This window comes from Eufriesea mexicana, unplaced genomic scaffold (genome assembly GCF_001483705.2).
Source record: "Eufriesea mexicana isolate 0111107269 unplaced genomic scaffold, ASM148370v2 scaffold1482, whole genome shotgun sequence".
NCBI lineage: Eukaryota > Metazoa > Arthropoda > Insecta > Hymenoptera > Apidae > Eufriesea > Eufriesea mexicana.
This window is the reverse complement of record NW_016909634.1, coordinates 434,756-458,372: the sequence shown is the minus strand read 5'-3', so window position 1 is coordinate 458,372 and position 23,617 is coordinate 434,756. Positions and strand designations below refer to the sequence as shown.

The following is a 23,617-nucleotide window of genomic DNA, read 5'->3' as shown; positions in this document are numbered from 1 at the left end:
AGGAACGGATAATAAAGGACCTCTTCTTTTGTGATATGCAGAAGTTAGCAAATTGTGCTTCAGCCCTGTTCTGATCACGCGTCGTTCACGTGATGCTGTTTACATTTGTTGACAGTCCTCACTGGCCGAGGTACAAACCCGACTACCTTGATCTTCCAACTTCTCTCTCATTCAGAAAAATTTCTTTCACCACGCTGCCAGTTCGAAAAGTTTCGCGTCCATTTTCGCCGGTGGCAAAGGAGAGGACGGAGGCCAGAGGAACCGCGGCCGGAGTAAGGTAGAATTATGTCACGGCTTTACACGGGACACTTTTTATGGGGCTTCGTAAAGGCCGGCGAAACTTTCCTTCTCGGTAAAACCATTAGCCCTGCCCGTATATTCTCGTCACAAAGGCGGTCCGCCGCCTCTCTGAGGCTATTGGAAACAGGTGTCTGAGCCCTGTCGCAGGAAAGAATCCCCTGTGTCGTGTGGCGATGCGTCAACCGAGTGTCATTCTTTGTGCACCGGCTCGCTGGGATTTTGATTAAAACGAGGAAACACGCCGGAGCCTGCACCACGGTTTAATTATGGCAGGGCAGAGAGAAGCATTTATAAATAGGTGATACTTGGGCTTACTTGACCTGAAGCTCGGTTGAGTATCAAATGAGTGGGATAAGATGGAGAGAAATTGGTTGATTGGTTGGATGAATTATTAGTATAAATTGGTATATAGTATAGTGGTATTGTGAAATATAGTAGTGTTTAGAACAAACTGATATGTAGTATATTGGTATTGTGACACATAGTATTTAGTATAAATTGGTATATAATATATTGGTATTGTGGCATATAGTATTTAGTATAAACTGGTGAATGGCATATTGGGATTGTGACATATAGAATTTAGTATAAATTGATATGTAATATATTAATATTGTAGGATATTTTTAGTGCTAAGGGAAGGTTGTAAATCAGCTGTAGAGTGAAGTTACTTATAGATTAGTGTTAGATTAGTATTAGTCAGAGTTAGTCAGCATTTAGAAAGTGTCAAGTCAGAGTTCAAAGTCAGCAAGTCAGTGTGTATGAGTAGAATTATAATTAGCCTTAAAATTATAATCGGCAATAGCTATATAATCTTCAACCTTCAAATATACCATTAATATTATTTAATAATCAATGACTCTGTGTGAATGTTCTTGTGCCTTCCCAACCTCCTTTGAGTCTACAGTATTGTGATATATAGTATTAAGTATAAATTAATATATGTATTATATTTGTATTGTGGCATATAGTATTTAGGATTAATTTTGTGAGAATAAATATGGGGAAAAAATGTGAGTAGATCTTTTGAAGAACTCGATTTTCTCTTGCATGCAAATTGCGAATATTTTAGTTTTCATTCACCCGTTAATCACCTTTGACGTTGGGATTAATTCCGATTCTATTGGATCATCTAAAGTGATCACTTTGATTGGTTTCATTATTAGTAAATTGACCTTCTCTTAGAATTAAAATTCTATATAAATTTTCAACATCTGAACGATATAAATTAGAATATTGTTAAATATTTTTAATCTACCATCGAATCTTGAATTGATTAAACGTCTGTAAGTTTTAATTCGAGAAGAGAGAATAGCGACTGAAATCTTTTATTACATCTTTTGGGTGAAACTGTCGAAGATAGAGGAATCGAACGAATCAGTGATAAAGTACGCGAATTTTTTGAAACTATATTGGTAACTACATAAACCGTAGTAAAAGAAGTTTTCCCATCGCGCGAGGAATGCAAGATTTTAAAACGAAACTTTACGTCTACTGAAATTTTACGGCTGTATTTTACATGTCGTATAGCTGAAACACCAAATGCAGCACGGTTTTACATCACGTAGTTTGATTGAAAAATTAAACGCCAAAGAGAACCTTACCTCGAGTGCTCATCCCAGTTTATTCCTGACAATCATTCATGAGAAAAGAAAATTGCCATTGTACAACGTGACAGAAATTTACATTAATCTTCGTCAAAGCCTTGGATAATACTTTCCCACTCAAAAGAAGAGAGATAAGTTAAAAAACTTCGAGGAATAGATCACAGAGTAAAAACTAATGCAATTTATTTAAATAAATACAATGGAATGTATTGGTAAGAAATTAATAAATAAAATTAACTAATACCAGTAAAACAAAGAACTAATGATACTAATAACTAACTTATAAAATTGACATTAATATTAATAAAACAAAGTTGCTAATATTAAAAGAGTACAAAATTTCGAGAATTGGCTACGTAACGAATTCCCAATCCAAATTATTCCAAACTGCACAGCTAACGAGCAACAAGAAAACGACACTCAACTGCATAAAAATATCTCTCAATCTTCAGCTAAGTCTTCAGACTACGAAAGGAAACTCTCTACGAGTCTCGAAATTCGTCCTCGAAACAAGTTGAGAAAAAGAAAGTGAAGAGGGACGTTGAAACTAACAGCGAGGAAAGAAAGTTTGCGAGTTAGAAGCGTGAATGCGTCAAGACTGGAGTTGAAGATGTAAATAAGAGTCAGTGAAGAGTGGAAATACGAAAATGGAAGTGAAATAACGGTATTGTATTAGCCACGAAACATTTTTGTAATGCAATTTATAATAATAAGACTAACGATTACTACAATAGTAACAATGATAATCGTCATGTAGGACAGGCCAGCAGGTAAGGAACAGGAGTTGAAAATTGTTGCTGAAAGAAATCAATAGAGTTTATCAATCATGAGGATATGAGCACGTTGTGCCTACTATTTTCGAACGCACAGTGTTACGGACCCAATCCGTTGTGCTCTAAGATCGTTGTGACGGGCACGTGTGGTGGGGTTTAAGGACAACGTGTGTCGTTGATCCGCTCGAATTCACAAAGTGTTCGGGTAAGCTTCGGGGTCGTTCTTCCAATGGTTGGATGGTGCCAATAGTTGGATCTTAAGTTGATTGTGATCGATTTGATTTTGTAGCGAATAATCACTTCACGGGAATAATTATCCACAAAGACTTGTTTCGTGTTTGACACGGTTGTTATACTAGAAACTAACTCGTACAGGTGTATTTTCTTTTTTCCTACAGAAAACTATTAACCCTTTTGCTACTACGGGTGACTATAGTCACCGGCCACGAGACGCTATCTACACACGACGGGTAACTATAGTCACCGGCCACAAAAATTGAGTAAAACGTTAAGTTACTTTTTTCTTTCCTTTTTTCTTCAAAAGATTTGCGTCAAAAGACCGAATGCTGAAAAAGACTCTTGCCGTAGCGAAAGGGTTAAGACGCAATAATAGACAAGAGAAGTTAGCAAACATGCATCAAAATGGAAGCATCTAATGATCCTATAAAGACGATCATCAAATACAAGATAAATACATCAAGCTCGACAAGAATAATCAATATTGAAGGAGACATGAAAGAAAGCATGGCTAGAATCTTGATGAACAACAGGAATGTGACAACTTTGTTGTAGTCATCAAAGAATAACTGGATCAATAAAATCTGAAAGGAGCTTTATCATCGGAATCTTACGCGTCGATTTATTTTCCAGCTAGCTGAATATCTGTCTATAGTTATTATATATATATATAGTTATATATAGCTATTATTATAGATAATAAAAATAAGGTAAGCTATGAAGAATGAGAAGGGAAAAAAGATCCTGCATGTAAATTGCTATAGAATGCGGGGATTCTTTGTCTCGTGGTGTCTTTGTTAAATGAGTCCAGAGACGAATCTCGCGCCTTTAATTTAACCGATATATTAGCCCCAGGGGCAGCCGATGTATTAACTATGTTCTTTTTTTTCTAGCACGCCAACGAAATCCCCTCGTTTCATGCTCTTGTTTATGCAACAAGAGGCCAGCGGGCTGATATTGCAGAGATTACGTGCTCCACTCGCCTGGCGAAGACTTAGCTGGCAAATTTGTGGCGCTGCTCGATGAAATACGCACTGGGTAGGGTAGACTGCAACTTTGTGTCTGTTCTTGGCTACTCCTAAAACTACTACTGGTCCAGATATTAAGCACTGATGCATTTCAAGAATTAGTTCGGTTCCCATGTTCCATTGTCTCGTAATATTACATTTAATATTCGAGAATGGAATAAAAACAATCGATGATTGGATAAAGAACTGGAGGAACGACAGAAATTTTAATTAACCTTGCACCTATCAAGATTAGGGTAATCGACGATCTACTGTATAGAACTTGAAATATCATTGATCACAGAATAATCACAAAATTACTCGGAGCAACACAGGACACGTGGGACACTGAATACTGTGATCATATATTCTTCAAACCCATTTAAAGCAACCCAAAGAATTGATTTAAGGTTTTCAAACGTCACAGTCAGGAACGTCAGGATCGGTTTAACCTCCATCTATAAAACATTGTTGAATTTTTATTCATTTCGTAAATTTAATTCATTTAAGAACATTTATAGCAAATACTGTGTATTTTCTACTTCAACTGCGTGTTTAATAATTTTCCCATCGCATTTGGGGTAAATAATGGTGCATTTACGCACCCTTGGGATCTAAATAATGCCTCAGCAATAGGTTAGGTCGAGGAATGAGTCAAAATTGTGCTCCCTGCTATATCTGAGTCTCGAAAAACATTCGTCTCTTGTCAAATTCGAACTCCACATTCCAAGTCCCTTTAATATCCTCAATAATCATCATGAAAGCGACGAAACACCCTACCAATCACCCTTGTAAACCCTACTACGACGCTACTAGACGACCTGTCTACGTGTCTTCATAAAATTCTTACCATCGCCAGTATCAGCTACCAGAACGTTTCCCTTCACGAGGGCCATGAAACACGCTGGTCAAGCGGTGTTCTACAAGCTGGCCAACATCAGGAACCGCACGTGCATGCAAGCGAGGCTTTCACGGCGATTGCTTTCCCGGCGTCGTTTGTCACGACGATGCTCAGCGAGAAATCATTCGACCCTTTACTGCGGGGCCTGCACGCCGGAAAATCAGACCATCTTCATCCGCGCGGCCACGGGATCGATCTGCATCCGTCTTCGCAGAAGGGGTGGTATCGTGGGGGTTCGAAAGATTCTAGGAATTGATCTCTGAGAATTTTGCCAAATGGAGCTGAGACTGAAGGAGTCTCTTAAAACAGATTATTATGTGAATTTTAAGAAGAACAAGAGTCTTTTTAATTTGGGGGATTAATTATTCTGAGAATATTTAGCACCGGGAAATATTTGTTTCGAGAGACGATTTTGAGAAAAATAGATAAATAGATAGGTACAATAACAGTGTATTCTTTCATTTTTCTTCTTTGGGAATAATATGTAATTTCGTATTTTTCACGAAATTTCAATTTTGTATCAATGATACACTGAATATAAATAAATTTTTGTAGCTTTTATTTTAGATTGAGGGGGAGGTGGTTTCTAAAGTAAATATTTTTGGTGAATTAGAAAGAGCTTTCATTTCTCTCCTTTGGGAATAATATGTAATTTCGTATTTTTCACGAAATTTCAATTTTCTATCAATGATACACTGAATATAAATAAATTTTTGTAGCTTTTATTTTAGGTTGAGGGAGGGGGTGATTTCTAAAGTAAATATTTTTAGCGAATTAGAAAGAGACCTTTTTAAAAACATGTGGAATAAGGAAAAAGATAATTATTTATATATTTTTCCAATTTCTTAAAATACTAATTGTTAAAGACATTCATTTGTGGAATTATGAAATAATTATTTCTTGTTACATGATTTCAGAGACTTAGACATACTTTTTCTCTTTTTTAAATAATTTAAAATTATAATATATTATTTAATAAGAGTTCAATTGGGAAAATTAAATGGGAATGTGATTTCTGGCCTGTTTGTACAATACAGATAACTTAAAATTATCTACAGCATTACTAGGATGCATTTTGTAGTTAATTAGGTTGACAATTAATTCACTGATACATACAGGTATAAACATAACACGTGTTCCTCTTATTATGCTTTCGAATTCATATAAGATATTAGTATTTATTATGACAGTTTAACAAGGACAACTTTTCACAAATTTCAAATATGCATTTAAAACTGAATTTCTTTTATCAATAATAAAAAGACAATATTCCTAACTATACAGAAACTATACCTTATAATTTCCTGTTTCAAACAACCAGAATGCAGTCGTACTAACCAATTTTGATAAACTTCCCTACCCTCAAAGGAAGCTTTTGAATAATAAGAAAAATGGGAAAGGAAGGAAAGAGAGAAGATTATTACGCCAAGTATCGTCTCTCATATGACATCCCCATATCAGAGATACGTTTATTTGCTTCTTCCAACTCGCTTGCAATCCAAAAAGACTCGTAAATATATGGAATATTATAAACCGAACGCACCGTATCGAATCAAGATTTCATATATGATCGAAACGAATACTTCTAGTCTAAGAATCACAGACCACCGGAAATTCAGCACGAAATACCGGCGATCGCCTGAATTCCGGCGAATCTCTTGCGCACCCCTTGGACAGTTCGCTGCTTTATTCTTCCGCTGCACTTTATGTGGCTAAAATACTTCGCATTCGCGGGAATTTCCGCTCGAACGACACCGGGAAAAGTGGTTTCGAGAAATTCTCCGGCGTCGGTCCACGCGTGACTGCGTTTAATTTCGAGCTTCGTACGGGAAAAAAACCACCCCCTGATCGAATTGCTGACTGCATCAAGCGATCATAGAAAAACGATGGAGCTTTCTTTCGATTATTTTCGATCAACGTATCGTTCGATTTCGTGAACGGAAAATTCTGTACAAGGGAGAAATAGCTTTTTCCATACCTAAGGGTGCAGGCTCCATGTATTTTCGAATGGAGGAGAGGGGCGATGAGGCAAAACTGAAAATTTAGATTACTTTGAAAATTGTTAAGAATATGTAATAAATATTGCAATAATTTCTGTAATTTTTATAATTTCAGGATTAAATACATGAACATAAAAAATTAATAGAATCCTAGATAAAGTACTATAATTAATGCTACATTTCTGGAGTGAAATTCATAGTGCACTGTAAGTACAGGAATTATTATAAATTTTCAGAGTAGTTTGAAATTTTGTTGTATGTATTATAATAGGAATAATTAAAAAATTTTATATTCCTTTCTCTATTATCTCTTTTACAAGTTTTCTCTTCTGGATTTAATATTCGCTAAAGAATGAATATATTTTATTATTACCGAGAAATAATAAATATATTATTAAGGAAAAAGATTATAATTAATAAAAGTAATTATATTTCTATCCCAATAAACATTCTAAAACCAGTTGTGGTTATGGTTACATAGATTTTTAAATATATATGTACTGGAAGGAGTGGAACAAGTATGCATGGGATGGAAATATCTAATGAATTCAGGTTATTATGATAAATGAGTATGCATGTAATGATTGAGGTGTTGTGTGAATTGTGTATGTAACGTAATGTATGAAAGAAGAAAGAAAAAAAAGAGAGTGATTTGACATACGTCAGTTGCAATTGAGTTTTAATAGTGTGAGGGTGTATTGTGATAAATTAATTATATTTCAACGTAATATTTATGTTTGATAATCTTTGTAATTAAATAAATAATTGTTCTTATTGTTATTAAAATTTCATCCACCACAAATAGTTGTTTCCTTTATGAATGTTAAATATTATTTAACACTAGAACAACCGATCTTTAATGGGTACCTAACTATAACGTGTACAGATTATAGTAATTTCAGCGATACGATGAATATGAGTGAATATATTACAGTTCTTTCTTAATACGAGTTGATACCAATTTTATCCTTAAAACAGGAGTATATGTTCGGTGATTGCAAAAAGGAAAATTCTGGGACCAGTCATTTAGACTGGGTTGGTAGTTCTAGTGTTAAAAAATAATAATTTTTACCCGAAATAAAATTAAACAACTTTATCTCATACATTTATCATCTCAGGACAGCTACTAAAAAGCCCAGTCAGTAATAAAATTAAAAAACAAAAGTCATTTCATTGTAATAATATCATTTCATTTTCATTTCATCCACCACTAACACCAGTTACCCGTTTCCAATAACAACAAAAATCAAAAAGTATACTACCAATCGTTCCAATCATTTCGTCATTTCTACCCTCAAATAAAATTCAGATATTTTAATATCATTTCATTTTCATTTCATCCACCACTAACACCAGTTACCCGTTTCCAATAACAACAATAAAAATCAAAAAGTATACTACCAATCGTTCCAATCATTTCAACATTTCTACCCTCAAATAAAATTCAGATATCGCGATCCAAGTCATCAACAAATCGATCAGAAAATGGACGTCCTTCCGCCCTTCAGATCTGCCAACAATGACACCACCTGGGTCTGCCAGAAGCAGTCACAAAGTTCAACTTCGAACACGCGCATAAAACACCGGCGAGCACAGACACCCTGTGCACATGGAAGACTCTCCACCCTTATTTGTCATTTGCCTGCTCACGCGATCGCGGAACTTCCTGCTCCCCTTGGAATCGGTGTCCGTTTCCGGCAAGTTGCCGGATCACGGGGGAGGAAAGAGCAGTTTGACAACTCCCGAGACTTCCCCAGGGAACGGTGTGTCATCGCGAAACTCGAGCCGACCCTATGTCGGAGTTTACCCTAGCTCCTTACTTATTAATGACGAGTATGTTTTCGATCGCGACTCGATCGATCGATCTAATCGATTCCTGCTAATTTTTATGATAGGTGGAATCCCCTTCTTTTACTTTATATACTCCCCTTTATTTTTTAGTTTTGATTTTGTACATTTTCTTTTTTCTTCTTCTTGAGACTAGGCGGATACGAGTATCGATTTATGGGTTCCATGTAGATAGGCGATGATAAGTTCGAGGCATCGCTGAATTATAGATGGGATGGAAGTGGGTTATGGGAGAAGTTTGGTAGATGGTATGGAAGTTCGCGGGATGTGGAAAACTGGCGTTTGGGACGTTTTTAGAAATTCTGGGTTGTAGTGAGTGTGCTTGTTAGGTTTCGAAAGGGTGCTCCTGTGGAATGGAAGCTGAATTTGACTACTTTTATATTAGTTATGTTATACTGTTTTGCAAATGAGCGGGTTGAGGCAATTTAGAAATGGAAAATTGCTTAATTGGTAAAATTATAAACCTTACTAATAACTACTGAATTGCAGTAGTTAGTGTAGTAATATGTAGTATACTAGCAAAGCTGATAATTAAGTAACAAGTATTGCACATATGCAATAGATAATTAAGTAGAAACTACTATATGTATGTAGAAAATATTTGTTCACAATAAATAGTTGAGTTGTAAGTAGTATATGTGTTCAGTATGCATTTCAGAAATGAGTAGCATATGTACGTAACAAATAGTCAAGTAGTATATAATGTACGAAGTATACTAGAGTGAAAGGTGAGTGAGAGACAGTATAGTTGTAAAGTAGGATATATAGTGAGTGTAATCGAGTAGTTAGTAATGTACTTTCATAGAAAACAGTTGAATAAGTAATATATGTGAATAACCTGTACTTGAACAGCATTTAGTGTAAATGAATATCGATTAACTCAATAGTGAGTACTATAGTAAAATGTTAATAGTAAAATACATTAAATATAGAAAAATAGCATACTAAAAATACTACACTGCAAGTAGAGTATACAAATGAATGCGATAATTAGCTACTACTTCATATTAGAAATACAATCCAAAATAAATATAATCCCATACTACTTTAAATCAGAATTTGATGAGTTTAAATAAGAAAGGGAATACATCTTGACTCAAGAAACTATTTCATAGCAATACTAATATAATAAAATAATATTTCGAAATAAATCTTGAAATATTTTCCAAAATCTCTTATAATGGAAGTGATAACAAATTCTGTAATATGTTACGACATTGAAAAATTTGCCTAATATTGCCTGCATTAAATTAAAAAATTTATTTCCAAATTTTCCAAACTTCATTCATAAAGACGAACATTTATCCAAGTTCATTCGATTTCCGCGCGCCACAGCATCCTTTTTCACCCCGAAACGCATTAAAACTATTTTCGATTAAGAACGATGAAAACAGAAGAGAGAAAAAAGGGAGTACACGCCCGTATTTCTCAGTTCGTTCCAGGGCTAAGAAAACTTTCGTAATTAATAAGTAATTTCCTCGCTTTATGGCGTAGAGAAAACTGTCATAAAAAGTTGCCGTGCTCGTTTCTTTCCCCGTGGCAAAAACAATACAAATAAATATCGTGGATATCGGCTCCGTATTTCATCGCGAACTAATTCCCGGCGATCTTGCTGCCGGAAATGCTTCCTCAACGTGTGAACGCAATCGACTGCCACGTAATTAATTTCGTTTCCCAAATTTTACGATTTTTCTGATTAAAGAATAGGAGTTGAAAGATAGTTGAAAGTTCACGGTAAGTACACAAAAAATAAGTAACGAATACTAAGAAATTTCAATAATTAGAATATTCCCTAAATGGAATTGAACACGTGTTAGTTAACAAAATAATGTCTAAACTTGACCTTTTCTTATTTTCAAATAAACAATATAATTCTGAATAATACGCGAAAGTAAATCGACTTTTGTGGAAAATTCCTATTTTAAATGCTAAATATTAAATATTGGAGAGTCGGAAAGAGATATTTTTAAAACCGATATTGTCAGAAAAATTATTTATTTCAGGAATTAGGAAATAATAATTTTTTAACTACTTCATGTTGCGTTATGTAGAAAAATTTAAAATAAAAATAAATAAAATAAAACAAAAGTAGGAGTATTAACAAAATTAATAGGAATAAATACTACATTTTCTACAGAAAAAGTTATGTATATTACTGTTGCAGACTATCTTTTACCTACATTGTATAAGCATCTTAATACTTCAGTAGAAATTATTATCCTGGCATTCCAAGAAACGTACAAGTTTAATATGAAAAATTAAAAACTTCATGTAAGGATAAAATATTTATTTATACAGAAATTTATAGAAATGAAATAAAATTGTTAAAAATAGAGCATATGACGATATTTAAATAGTCAATTATAACTCCTTGAATTGGAATATTTAATATCTAATAGTTTATTACCTACTTTCTAAATTAATGAAAAAAAAGGAATTAAATAACAATTTCAATTAATGTCATTGCCATCCTTATAATAGAACGTAAACAGAAACAACAAACCGCCAAACAATTTACTTTAAATATCTGAAAAGCAATATCGACTAAAAATAAAAACCCAATACTGTCTGCAAAAATATTTGCAAATTCACATTAAACAACCAAAAGCAAACGAGACTGCATCAACATCGTGCGGAAACAAACGAATTTAATCGAATTTTCGACCTACGTTCTACTTAAATCTATACGCCTGACCAACGACGTACTCGTACTACTTGCTCTCGACTTTCTCCACTCAAACCAATTATTCGTCAATTTCCAGCGGAAACTCGGGTCGACGAACTTTAAAAATTACACAACGAGATCGCGGAAGCATCGTTGAGAAATATAAAATTTGTAATAGCAACGAAACAAAATGGCGGGAAACAGTGGAACTGCCAGGCTTTCGTATGTAGCAAGTGGATTTGTTTTTTCCGAGAAAACGTGCGCGTGCAGGTAAATCGAGCTGGTAGGAAAGTACAATTGACACGACCCACTGTTTGAACCGGAGAATTCAAGAGCAGTTGAAGAGGGAATTTTATTACCTTTAACAAATCAAAAGAAAGAAACGACTGACAGAAGAACCGGAGAAAAACAGCCAAGTTTGGTTTCCATTTAACGAGTCGAACGTCATCTTTTTATCTTTTATATTTAGTTTCTTCCTTTGATTTTCGCTATCAATTTTTTGGTTTAAGGATTTGATGGAAAAATTCATCGCGCAGTGTAGTATCACGGATAGTTATTTTCGAATTCAGCAGTGTGACTGGGAATTATTGATAGAATAATAGGGTAGTTGTTGATTTGCTTTATTCAGAGATACTCAATAATTCAAATCACTGAAACACTGTGTTGTTAGTATTCCAATTAATTATCAACGTGTTTTGAAATTTCTATCTGGGACAACGAAGTTGTGAAATAATTCGATTCGTTGTTCTAATTTAAAATTCGTTAATTGTTACTGAGAAATATTTATATAACAACATATTGCAAATAAATATTATATATAAATATATAACGACAAGAATTAATTATTATCTTATGCACATGTTTAATTACAGATCACTGAAACTAGTCGAACTCATTTCAAACAAGTGCAAATCTAAGACAAACGTAATTTCAAAAATACAATTAGAATCCAAAATCAAAATAAATAGTAATTCGAAAATAATTAAAAATTATTTAATAATAACTTACATAACTTCGTCCAAACCTTGTCAAACAATCTTCCATATAAACTAATGAAGTGTATATATATACATACGTCTCTTTGAGAGTTCCACTGGGCTATTAACCGATTGCACTCGACGATCTTTTCGTTACAGAAACATAGTAATTCGAAGACTTTCTGCCATAAAGTCGATGACATTTTCAAAATTAACAATAAGACGTAGAATAATTTCTCCTCGAAATTCCACGTGTCGTTGGGCAATTTTAAATTCGATATATTAATTAATAACGATCTTTAGAATCTGAATAATTGGTGACTGAGAGTTGCCTCTCGAGTGCAAAGGGTTAAAATAAAATTTCGCGAAACAATGGAATAGATGAAAAGTTCATCAGAATTTTGCATTTTGCCAAAGAAATATTTTTCCTCGTCCAATGCGCCGAACAACGAAGGTCTCGTAGCCACAATATGTCACGCAGAGGGATGACAGTTGTATAGGGTGAGAAAGGGAGAGGTGGACACGTGCAAGAGACATCTAAACACCAGCAAAGACAACTCACATGACGGACAGTGTCAGGTGAACTGAGAACAGAGCGAAGACAGGATCAGCAAGATGGACTTCGTTGCCCAGGGGATTGTTCATAAATTATGGACGCGTTAATTATAATGGAGTTTCCGGAGCGAACTGTTTATTGACTCCACGTTCGTTGATGAAGCTTTGTACGCTGTTATTTCGACCACAATTTTGAGTGTCTTGCTCACGTGTTTCGCCAATATGATTTTGATATTTCAGAAATTTCAAAGAAATAATTCGTAGACTAAAAGAATTATTTTCTGCTGATATATTGTGATTACTTGTGACATGAAGCGAGTTCAATAACTATGATTTTTACAACCTGAAAATTAATCGACTTGCCTTGATAGAGTTGATTGGGTTGGTTTCTGTGTGAATTATTCTGAATTTGGAATTATTTCAGAGTGTTTTTAATTTATAGACTGCCACTATTTTGAAGAGTAACATAATTCATTATTTCTTTTTAAATATCATATACAGTGAATATTTTGAATAATTTATTTACAATTTTAAATTATTTCAGCAGTTTATTAAGAATTTAGAATTGCTTAAGAATATTTATAGTTCACAGATTAATATCTACCTTCTCTTTTCTTGTTAATATACTGTATTTAGTCATTTTCATTTCAATACCAGGTTTATTAAACTCATTTAAAATAAAATAATAACAAGTATTTCCTGTCCTTGCCAATTATTAAGGATATTTTACATTCTTCCCCCAAAAACAAGAAAAGAAATAAATCTCGTAAAATTAACTAAATTATTCTAACATAATATCCCTCGAAAAATATTTGAATTACTGTTACAAATAAAATTCTACTAATAATAATACTATTACTAATAAAGTTCTCAAAATAACAAAATTCTATTATTTAGTATGATAACTAGATGTCATATACAACTCTAATAATATAAGAAAGACTGCAAAAATCCTCCAAATTTCATAGAAAATTCTACAAAATTCTAAATTTCACAATTGCAATAAAAAATCCCTTTCACTCTTCAAACAACAAACCAAAGACACCAAAAAGATCACAGTCACCCTAGGAGCTAGATCAAGATTTATAAGAACCTCCCAATAATTATCCGTCGTAAAGAAAAGAAAAAGCAGAGCGAGATATCGGAATAGACTGAGATCAAAATTTATCGCGAAAACCAACCAATTTCCCAACCACCATAAATTCCTTTTTACTACCACTGTAAATCTCGCGACCACGTAAAATTCTCAATCTTTTTAACAACGTGTATGCACACATCGTACGAATAGAACAGATTAATTAATCACGTTCATCGAATAATATCGTTGGACGAAGGTGCAACAGAGAGAGAGAGAGAGAAAGGGGGTAAGGGAGAGAGAGAAGATGAAGGGCAATCAGAATCTCGAAAACGCGTTCATAGCCTTTGAGAGTGGATTCTGGCCCGACATTGTCGCATAAAGCTTCGATTATGCGCTTCCGGGGAGATACACTGGCGAAGATATCGATAATCGAAGCATGAACGCGGCCACAAACAGTTTGAATATTATCAAAACCGAAACAGACACGACGTTCTGATATTTTCTGACTAGATTAACTCCACTTGAGATTTAATAACGATTACGGTGAAAATGCTTAATTCGAATTGGATAATAATGTATTTCATCGATTTTTGAATGAAGTGCTTTCATCTACAGCATACCTAACATCTCTGCTATTTCTGACGACACGAAGATATGTTGTGAGAAAAGGGTTGCACAGTTCCATTAGGCAAATATAACAGCAGAACAAATTTTCTCTTCTTTCAAATCGAAATTAAATCGAAAATAAATAAAAATTTCTTTTCCTCGAGTCAAAATTTTAAAGTCGTTAATGATTCCTTAAATGGGATAATGTTTTCAATGTCCCATTAAAAAATAGAAAATTCTACTGCAATACAAAAATAAGAATAGAATAAGAAAAAAACGAAAGAATTTTTCAACTTTAATAATCCACACTAAAATACACTAAAAACAATTAGAATAATTCCAACAATAAAACCACAGGAAAGTATTCCGTTCGAATTCAAACAACCCGACCAACAAATAACATGGAAGATGAATAATAAAAAAAAGAGAAGAAATAAGCAGAAAAAATGAAAAGAAAAGTGGAGAAACTTGGTTTAGAATCCTCTAATTTCCAGCGGAAACGTGTACTTTGTCCACGGAAGCAAGGGCGAAAATCCCGGAAATATCGCGACTACTCGTTAAAAAGTAATTGCGCGAACTGCCTTTGGAATAAGTGAATATACGGGACGGCAGAGATCCAAAGAGCGCTTTCTTCGTCGACTGCAAATTACTGCGTGCCCGGTTTTCACATATTCAGTCGACACGCGCTGCAAACAGCCGGCTCTTAGCCGAAGGAGACCGGAGCACCGTGCCGGGCCGTATGTTTTTCAGACGGGCTCTCTCCGCGCTTTTAATACCAATTTCGGCCGGGAGATAGCGCTGAATACGCTTCTTGGACGGTTCGAGAGAAAAGCGCGTGGAAAGACGGGGTTTTCTTTGAATCTTGCACTGACACGCGCTGGTTATGCTTATTTCTACTTTCTCCATTTTTTGGAGGCAAGTGTTTTATCACTTGTAGATTATTTTTGATGCCGCGAGCCAGGTTTTGAAGCGACGAAAATTATTTTCAGCATATTTCGAGAATTTAGTGTCGCTTATTAGTATTCGGGAAACATTAATATTATTTCTCGTTTAATTCAAACGTGTGATAGATATATACGTATATTTATTTAATTATTTATTTACTTTGTTATAGCCATTACAATTCAATAGAATTTGACTGAAAAATTCAATTATATTGACATTTTCGACTAATATCGTGGTGAGCTAATTTTTTTACATAAATAAGAGAGAAAAATCCTATTGAGTTATTATAGCCATTACAATTCAATAGAATTTGACTAAAAAATTCAATTATATTGACATTTTCGACTAATATCGTGGTGAGCTAATTTTTTTACATAAATAAGAGAGGAAAATCCTATTTATTAATTTATTATAAAATATATACATTTATATAAATGAATATTAAGTTTTTAATGCGTTTAATTTGTTTCTTTATACTACTCGATAACATAATTAAATTCAGTTTCTCATTTATTCATTTTAAAGTTACATGATCGATCATTGGCGTAAACAAGGAGTCTATGAAAATACTATCATATTTATGAACGAGTTAAATAATTTTGGAAGACAGGTAGATTATTTTTGGTATGTAAGTAAACAATCACTTTGAAGAATAATTTCCTGAATAGCCTAACAATAGAAAAATTGAAAGACGTTGAAAAATTCATGTCATGACATTTTTTTATAATTAATGAATTGTTAAATTAAGGTACAATCACTGCAAAGAATATTGTATTTATAATAAAGTTTCATTTCAATTATTAGTCTATTTAATATCAACAACGATTTGTCTATTCTCGGTAGAAATACAAATTTCAAATGTAAATAACTGACACTCGTATTAAGTATTTGTACCAAAAAATGTGTAAAGTACTCACCGCATTGTTGGTGTGCGTTTGATCCGTTTTGAGCTCGCGATGGTTGCTGAATTGAACATACACTGCTCTACCACGTAGCTGAGCCATGCACGTGGCATAGTAATTTACCATTGTCGCTGCAGCATTTTCATCCGCCATTTCCAAGAACGCCTGAAACACAAAATGGTCGCCATACAATTAAAACCATCTCTACATTTTAAAGATTGCATTTTTCACAAATAATTCCATTATAATCATTTTTATAGGGCCTATATTTCAGAAATTATTATTTTATTCCATTACTATAAAATGAAAATTATATTGAATATTAGAAATAAATAAAAATGTGCAGAATCAAAATAACGAAATAATAGAAATTGTAATGAAGAGAATTTTACTTTGCTGAAAGCAATTTGAACAAATGTAAATTATAATATTTAACCCATATTTTTATAGTAATTGTAATATCCATGATAATAAATATAACAATAAAAATATTTGAACATTATTAATTCTTTAATAGTGAATTTCATATAATAATATATTACTAATTAATATCTCAAACAAAATTATGTAACATGAAGATAGTAAAATAATTACAAAGAGTTAAAATAAAATTTATTTTATTTCACCTATTTTCTGTGAAAATCAGAAGAAAATTTTTTTAAAATTCTTAAAAGGGAAATAAATTTTACCTATCCAGTAAATACTTATTCCATCAAGAATATAATTTCCGAAATATTACTCGCGCTGAAATATTCTCGAATTTAAAACATTTTCAGATTTTATTACAGAACATACTGTAAAAGAAAATATATATATATTTCTCGTTTATAATGCACGATTTTAATTTTGTCAATCATAACATTCAAAACGATACACTTTGAAATCCGAGAGACACGGTGAGGTCGTCGCACCGAGAAATCCAAATATTAATACAAAATTATCTCTATAATTGAATTCTCGCGTATTCTCCGTCGATGTTACTTAATTTCCACGAGAAACACCCCCTGGCCATGGATATAACTTAAATATTTGCTAGGAACAATAAAAACTACTTTGCAAGGCAATGAAATGTCAACATTCCGATTGCATCGTCTCTTAGATGATGTATTTTTAGAAGAAACGATCGTATTGTCTTGATATGAAAAAAATTGAACAAAAATTACGAGACAAGGTGAAAATAATGGAAAAAGAGAGGAAAATAGGGGAAATGAGGTAAAATTCGCAATAGTGACGGAACGTTTATGAAACGTTGAAATTATGATAATGTATCATGTGAAGAGGTTTCAGAATTGTTTATGATGATTGAGTTAATGGAAGTGCAATGATTAATTGTAGAATTAATAGATTACTAATGGGGAACGTAATTAGAGGAGATGTTTGTATTGCATAAATTATTATTCATTCGAAATTCTGTAACGTTCGTTGTGTTCCATTTCGAATTGAGTATCAGATTATGTGCATGCAGCACGTGTCTGTATTAATCAACTTAAAATTTATTTCAAAATTAATCTCAAGTTTAGCTCTTTAAAAACATATATTTATCACATAAATAAAAATTTCCTGGAAATTTTATTTTACATAATTAATTTTGTTATTTGTATTATTTACAATACTCAATAAAATGTGTTATTATTGACGTTAATATTTTATTTAGTATTTAGTAAAATTATTATATTATTATATTATTTTTAACACCAATATTTATTATTATTATTAATATTTATTGTCAAATATTCGTGCAATAAACTAAAATACTTTAAAAATTCAATTTATTTGTAATTTAACATTCAACTTATATTTTAAATGCAGATTACGTAACGAATCAAAGAATAATTAATATTTATTAAAGCGTATTTCTTAAAAATAAAATTTTTCTAAAATTTAAAATATCCCATTTCTTTAATTACATAAAAATATAATTTAAAATATGTAATTATGCGTAGGACAAAGTGATCATTTAATATTTATTAAAATATAATAGTTTAAGAATTTTTATTATAAATTATGTGAAAAATAACGGAAAATTTATTCAAAATTCTATTTATTTAGAAATTAGTATTTAATTTATATTTCCAGCATACAGGTTCCTTTAGTAATACAAGGAATAAAAGGATCAATCTATCCTTTCTGTAATATTTCAGGATCCGTGGAAAATACACTTTGCAATATATAGTTCAGGCAATGTTAACTTAAGAGAAAAGAAAACTGTTAATTCCTTTCTTAGCAAACTCCGGCAGACGGCGTTTTTCTGAAAGTGATAAATAATTAATTGCACTTGGTTGGTAAAAGTGCCTTAAGAGATATCGATTTCTCGTTAAAATGTCTCAAAGGACACTTTTTCATTCTCTCTTACTCCACCTTTAAGTATTCTATTATATATTTTTCCCTCGAAACAGGACATTCTCTCTCGCTTTAAGCTTCTTGAAAATCAAGAACCAGGGACACTTTTTAAAAAGGAATAAGAAATTCGTGAAAAATTAACTTTCTCGTAGATCTCCTTACAGAATCCTTGAAAACGAAGAAGTAGTAAGTTCGTCGAATTTTTCACGTTGCATAAAGAAAATTCATTAAGTATGAATCACGGGAACGAATAACGTACAAATTATTAAATCTGGAAAAATATAAATGTAAATAATTTTAAATTAAATCGATAAAAAAAATTCGAGTTATCTGCCTCCACATGTCACACACACCGCCTTATCAGTCACCAGAAGTCGCAACTTTCTATGGAGTACTTCATTATATCAAAAAATCATGCGACTTTAAAAAACTCGAAATTTTCGAAAACTGATGATAACAAAGAAATTTAGAATACCGATTTGTTTTTAGGAAAGTAAACTCTACAAAAATTGCACAATGGATATTACAGATTAATATTCGTGTTGAATAGTGCAATATCTAAAAATCGCATTACATACAGAGACTATATTTTTTATCAGATATTAATCTATAATTAGTGCAGAGGGGAATTGGTGATGGTTGTATATGTATTTTTATTTAATAATAAAATAACAGTGATAGAGTATATGAATAACGATAAAGGTACGAATTATTGCAACTTATCACAACACTCAACCTACACTTCTGCAGCAACTCTCCTATTACAATTGACAATTGTTAGCAACTCACAATTATTAGCAATAACTACACTGGTAAATAACTTCGACAACTCTCAACTCGACAACAACAACTCTGCTATTGACAACACCATCTCGACAACTCTGCTATTCACAACTCGACAACTATGTAGAGGAGAATTGGTGATAGTGGTATATATATTGTTATTTAATAATAAAATAACAGTGTTAGAGTATACGAGTAACGATAAAGATACGAATTGTTACAACTTATCACAACGCTAAACCCACACTTCTGCAGCAACTCCCCTATTACAACTCACAATTATTACTATTACTATAACTCTACTATTACTACTAACTCACAATTATTACTATCGACAACTCTCAACTTGACAATTCTCCAATGACTTAGCAACTCTCTAATCGACAACTTATTGTGAGTTTGTTGTAAAACAATCGTATATTTATTATAAAATTATAAATTGCACACGTCTTATATCGTAATTGTTCACTCTCACGCTTCTTATAACAAAATGAAACTTTCTTATAACATATTGACCCTGATCCATAGCAACAGTACAACACCACGTATTCCAGATCTTCCACTCGCACTTCTAAAAACATACATATCTACATTCGTGCCATTACTCGACCTCACACACTTGCATTCACACTAATAAAACCAAATCCACACTTTCAACTTGACAACAACTCTAATCGACAACTCTCTTTCGACAACTCTCCTCTGACTTAGAACGCCCTTGTCCTTTAATGTTCTTCTTCCCACCACGTATACCTTGCACGCATTTTTCAATGCTTCCCCCAACATGACCAAATATGATCGTGCTAAGGGCCTAACGCATCGCCCAGGGTTTTTCCAACTGACCTGGCCTTCGAACCCTCGGTGAACTTCGTAAAGCTACGTTTACAGGCAGTGGAAAACTTGCGATACTACATTAGTATAAAAATTCCTATAACCAATATAAAACCATGAAACCTTCTCAATCGTATATCAAAATTCATCATTAACAAAGTCATCCCTTTCCACGTTTCACCTGAATTTTTCTTAATTTCCTCACCCATCTTCACCTATCTCGGCATTAAACATCTCTCTGTTCCCAATTTTATCTGAGATTCTCTATGACACTCGCTTCATATCCCAGCAATCGAGTATATATCCTGACACTCCACAATTCCCTTGAAAACTACCCCTAGGTTATTAAAAGGAATAAGAAATCGCTCCACCAATCCTTAAGGCAATAATTTCTCCCACCAACGTTGAAAAATAGAAAAGGAGAATGAAAAGTGGAGGAAGGAGAAAAATCTGTCGAACGATCCACAGAGCAACTTGCGAGATTCCAGGTCGAATCGAGGAAGGGAAAAGGAGAAACAGCCGTGAAGCAGAACGCATTTTTACATTTGCCTCGGAGCATAGCCGTCATAATGGAATATCTGAAGTTCAGCTCGGGTAAACACACTTGGGACACGAGGAAATTCAGTGGAAAGGAAGCGGGATGAAAAGGAAAACAGCCGGTTTTTTTGAAAAACACGGCACACACGGTGAAGTCTCCCGTTTCAATTACGTCACCCCATTAAAAATGAGATTCGATTGTCAAGAGAATCTCCACTCTTCTTCCTCTCTCTCCCTTTTTAGGTGTCTGTATTCCTTTGAAATGTCGTTTATGAAAATTTTGACCGAAAATAGGATTTATGGTATAGTAACTTCCTGCGACGTGATAATTTTAATTGGTCAGAGATATTATTACTGTTGAAATGTACTTTTAGTGACTGTAGAGCTGATGAATCTTTTAATACTCTTTAATTAATGTTTATTTGTTATGTTGGTAACGAATAGAATTAATATTATTGTATTTTAGAGAAAGAAGTATTAACTGGAAATTAAAAATTTGAAAAAGAAGATATTATGGTATTAAAAATTTTCAGAAGCTAATTTTTCTTACGTCTATTTTGCTTTAATTTCATATGATAATACAGTACGTGCATATACTTTATGCAATGTGCACTATATAATATTATACATTTTAAATATAACATTTAATGCATGCATATTGTATTGAATATTTAAATATTTACATATGTACTTATCATTTGTTTATTTACTGTCTGTACTATCTTTACATACTGTCTTTACACTGATTGTATATATATTTTAGTAAATAATATATAATATATAATTTTATTATACGTGTACCATGAAATATGTGTACAATATTTTTACTACAAACGATATTATAGTATAATAAATTATACTATTGTCTTGGCTTATCAGTGATGATTGTTATATTAGTTGTACATACATATTCATATGATAATACAATATATGTATATATTTTATGCATTGTGCACTATATAATATTATACATTTTAATTGTAACATTTAATGCATGCATATTGTATTGAATATTTAAATATTTACATATGTACATATTATTTGTTCATTTACAGTCCATACTGTCTTTACACTGTCTTTACATTAATTGTATATATATTTTAATAAATAATAAGTAACATATAATTTTATTATACGTGTACCATGAAATATGTGTACAATATTTTTACTATAAACGATATTATAGTATAATAAATTATATTATTGTCTAGGTTTATCAGTGATGATTGTTATATTAGTGATACATAGATAAGAAGGATTTGTATTCTTTAAAACACATTGCTCGTTTAAGTTTGTTTTCAGATCATTTGAAACGTGATTGTTTTTTAATAATAGAATGATTCGTTATATTTCCATTTACTTTTTTCCCCATATTGGAATAGGTAATGATAAAATGACAATTCGAGATATTATTAAATTGTTAGACTTTAAGTTACTAATTAGAGGTTATACGTTTAACTTCGAACGAAAGCATCCCCTTTTCCTTTGTCTCGTGATTCTTTCAAACTTTGAAATTTCGCTTCGCTTTCGTTTCTCCTATTCTTTTTATTCAGCTCCTTCTCCGTTTCCCAACGTCTTTTACCCGCAATCTTTATATTTTTCTTTAGCCAAGCTTTTGCTTTTCCTCTTCAGTCAGTCTTCTTTTAATGAATTTCTAGTCCAAAAATTATATTATGAAGACGAGGGCAAAACTCGTCGTTTCTCACGAGTCTCTACTGAATTTTGATATTTTTTTAAAAATATTCGTTTACCGATGATACTGCAAGCAAAAACAGTCTATTTAATATTCCGAAACGAAGAAAGCAGAAAAGTAATAATAGACAACTATTTATGAACTGTGAAATGCAATGTGAGCAATTATTTGAGTGCAACAAAATATCGCAGTTAAAACAATTAAATTCGAGTTAAACCAAATATACAATTTTCTACATTGCAAGAATAAAAATAATAAATATTATCATATTACTATTATAACTAAAACGATATTATTATAACAAAAATATTATTATGACAGAAGTATGAATATTATTAATATTCAAAAATGGGAATATTGCTAAAACAAAAAACAATTCTTACAAGAAAATGGCGGTACATTACTTTTTCCACATACTAACAAACGATTAGATTAATAAATTTTAGTAATTAAAATCACGTTATTTATTATTATGTGGATGATAACTGATTTCATTGAAGGATAGATTTCACGATTGAAAACTAGGTTAATCCAAAGCGAACAGCATGACATCAATGAATGAGTGTGAGAACTGTACACAAAGAAATGTTACAGTGTGCATGTTTACATGTGGGGATAGTGTGCAAAGAGGTGGCTAAGAATGAAACGTGTATTGCATTGAAACCAAATTATATTTATATTAAATTTATTTAATAGTATCTGCGGATTATTTATATAAGGATTATTTCTATATTAAATTTATTTAATACTATTTGGGGATTATTTCTTCATAAAATTTATTCGATAGTATTTGTAAATTATTTATATATGGATTATTTCTATATTAAATTTATTCGATGGTTTTATGTTTGTTATTTATACTGTTTTCATCAGCGACAACTATTGTTATTTACAACCTATGAAGAAAAATACATGATACAGTACGTTATAGTACATGTTATACTATATGATATAGTATACATTATATTATGGTGCTAGAGGATAGTTAACACTAGAACTACCAACCCAGTGAAAATGACTTGTCCCAGAATT

At 32.3% G+C, this 23,617-nt stretch overlaps 1 protein-coding gene across 2 annotated transcripts in view; it reads right to left on the bottom strand.

The window, feature by feature from the left end:
- Positions 1-23,617, bottom strand: part of heph (polypyrimidine tract-binding protein 1 heph) — a 325,042-nt gene that overhangs the window by 97,422 nt on the left and 204,003 nt on the right. For both annotated transcript variants that reach the window (XM_017901140.1, XM_017901141.1), the window contains exon 4: positions 16,417-16,566. In XM_017901140.1, coding sequence (XP_017756629.1) covers positions 16,417-16,566 — 150 coding nt within the window. The remainder of the gene's footprint in view (positions 1-16,416; positions 16,567-23,617) is intronic.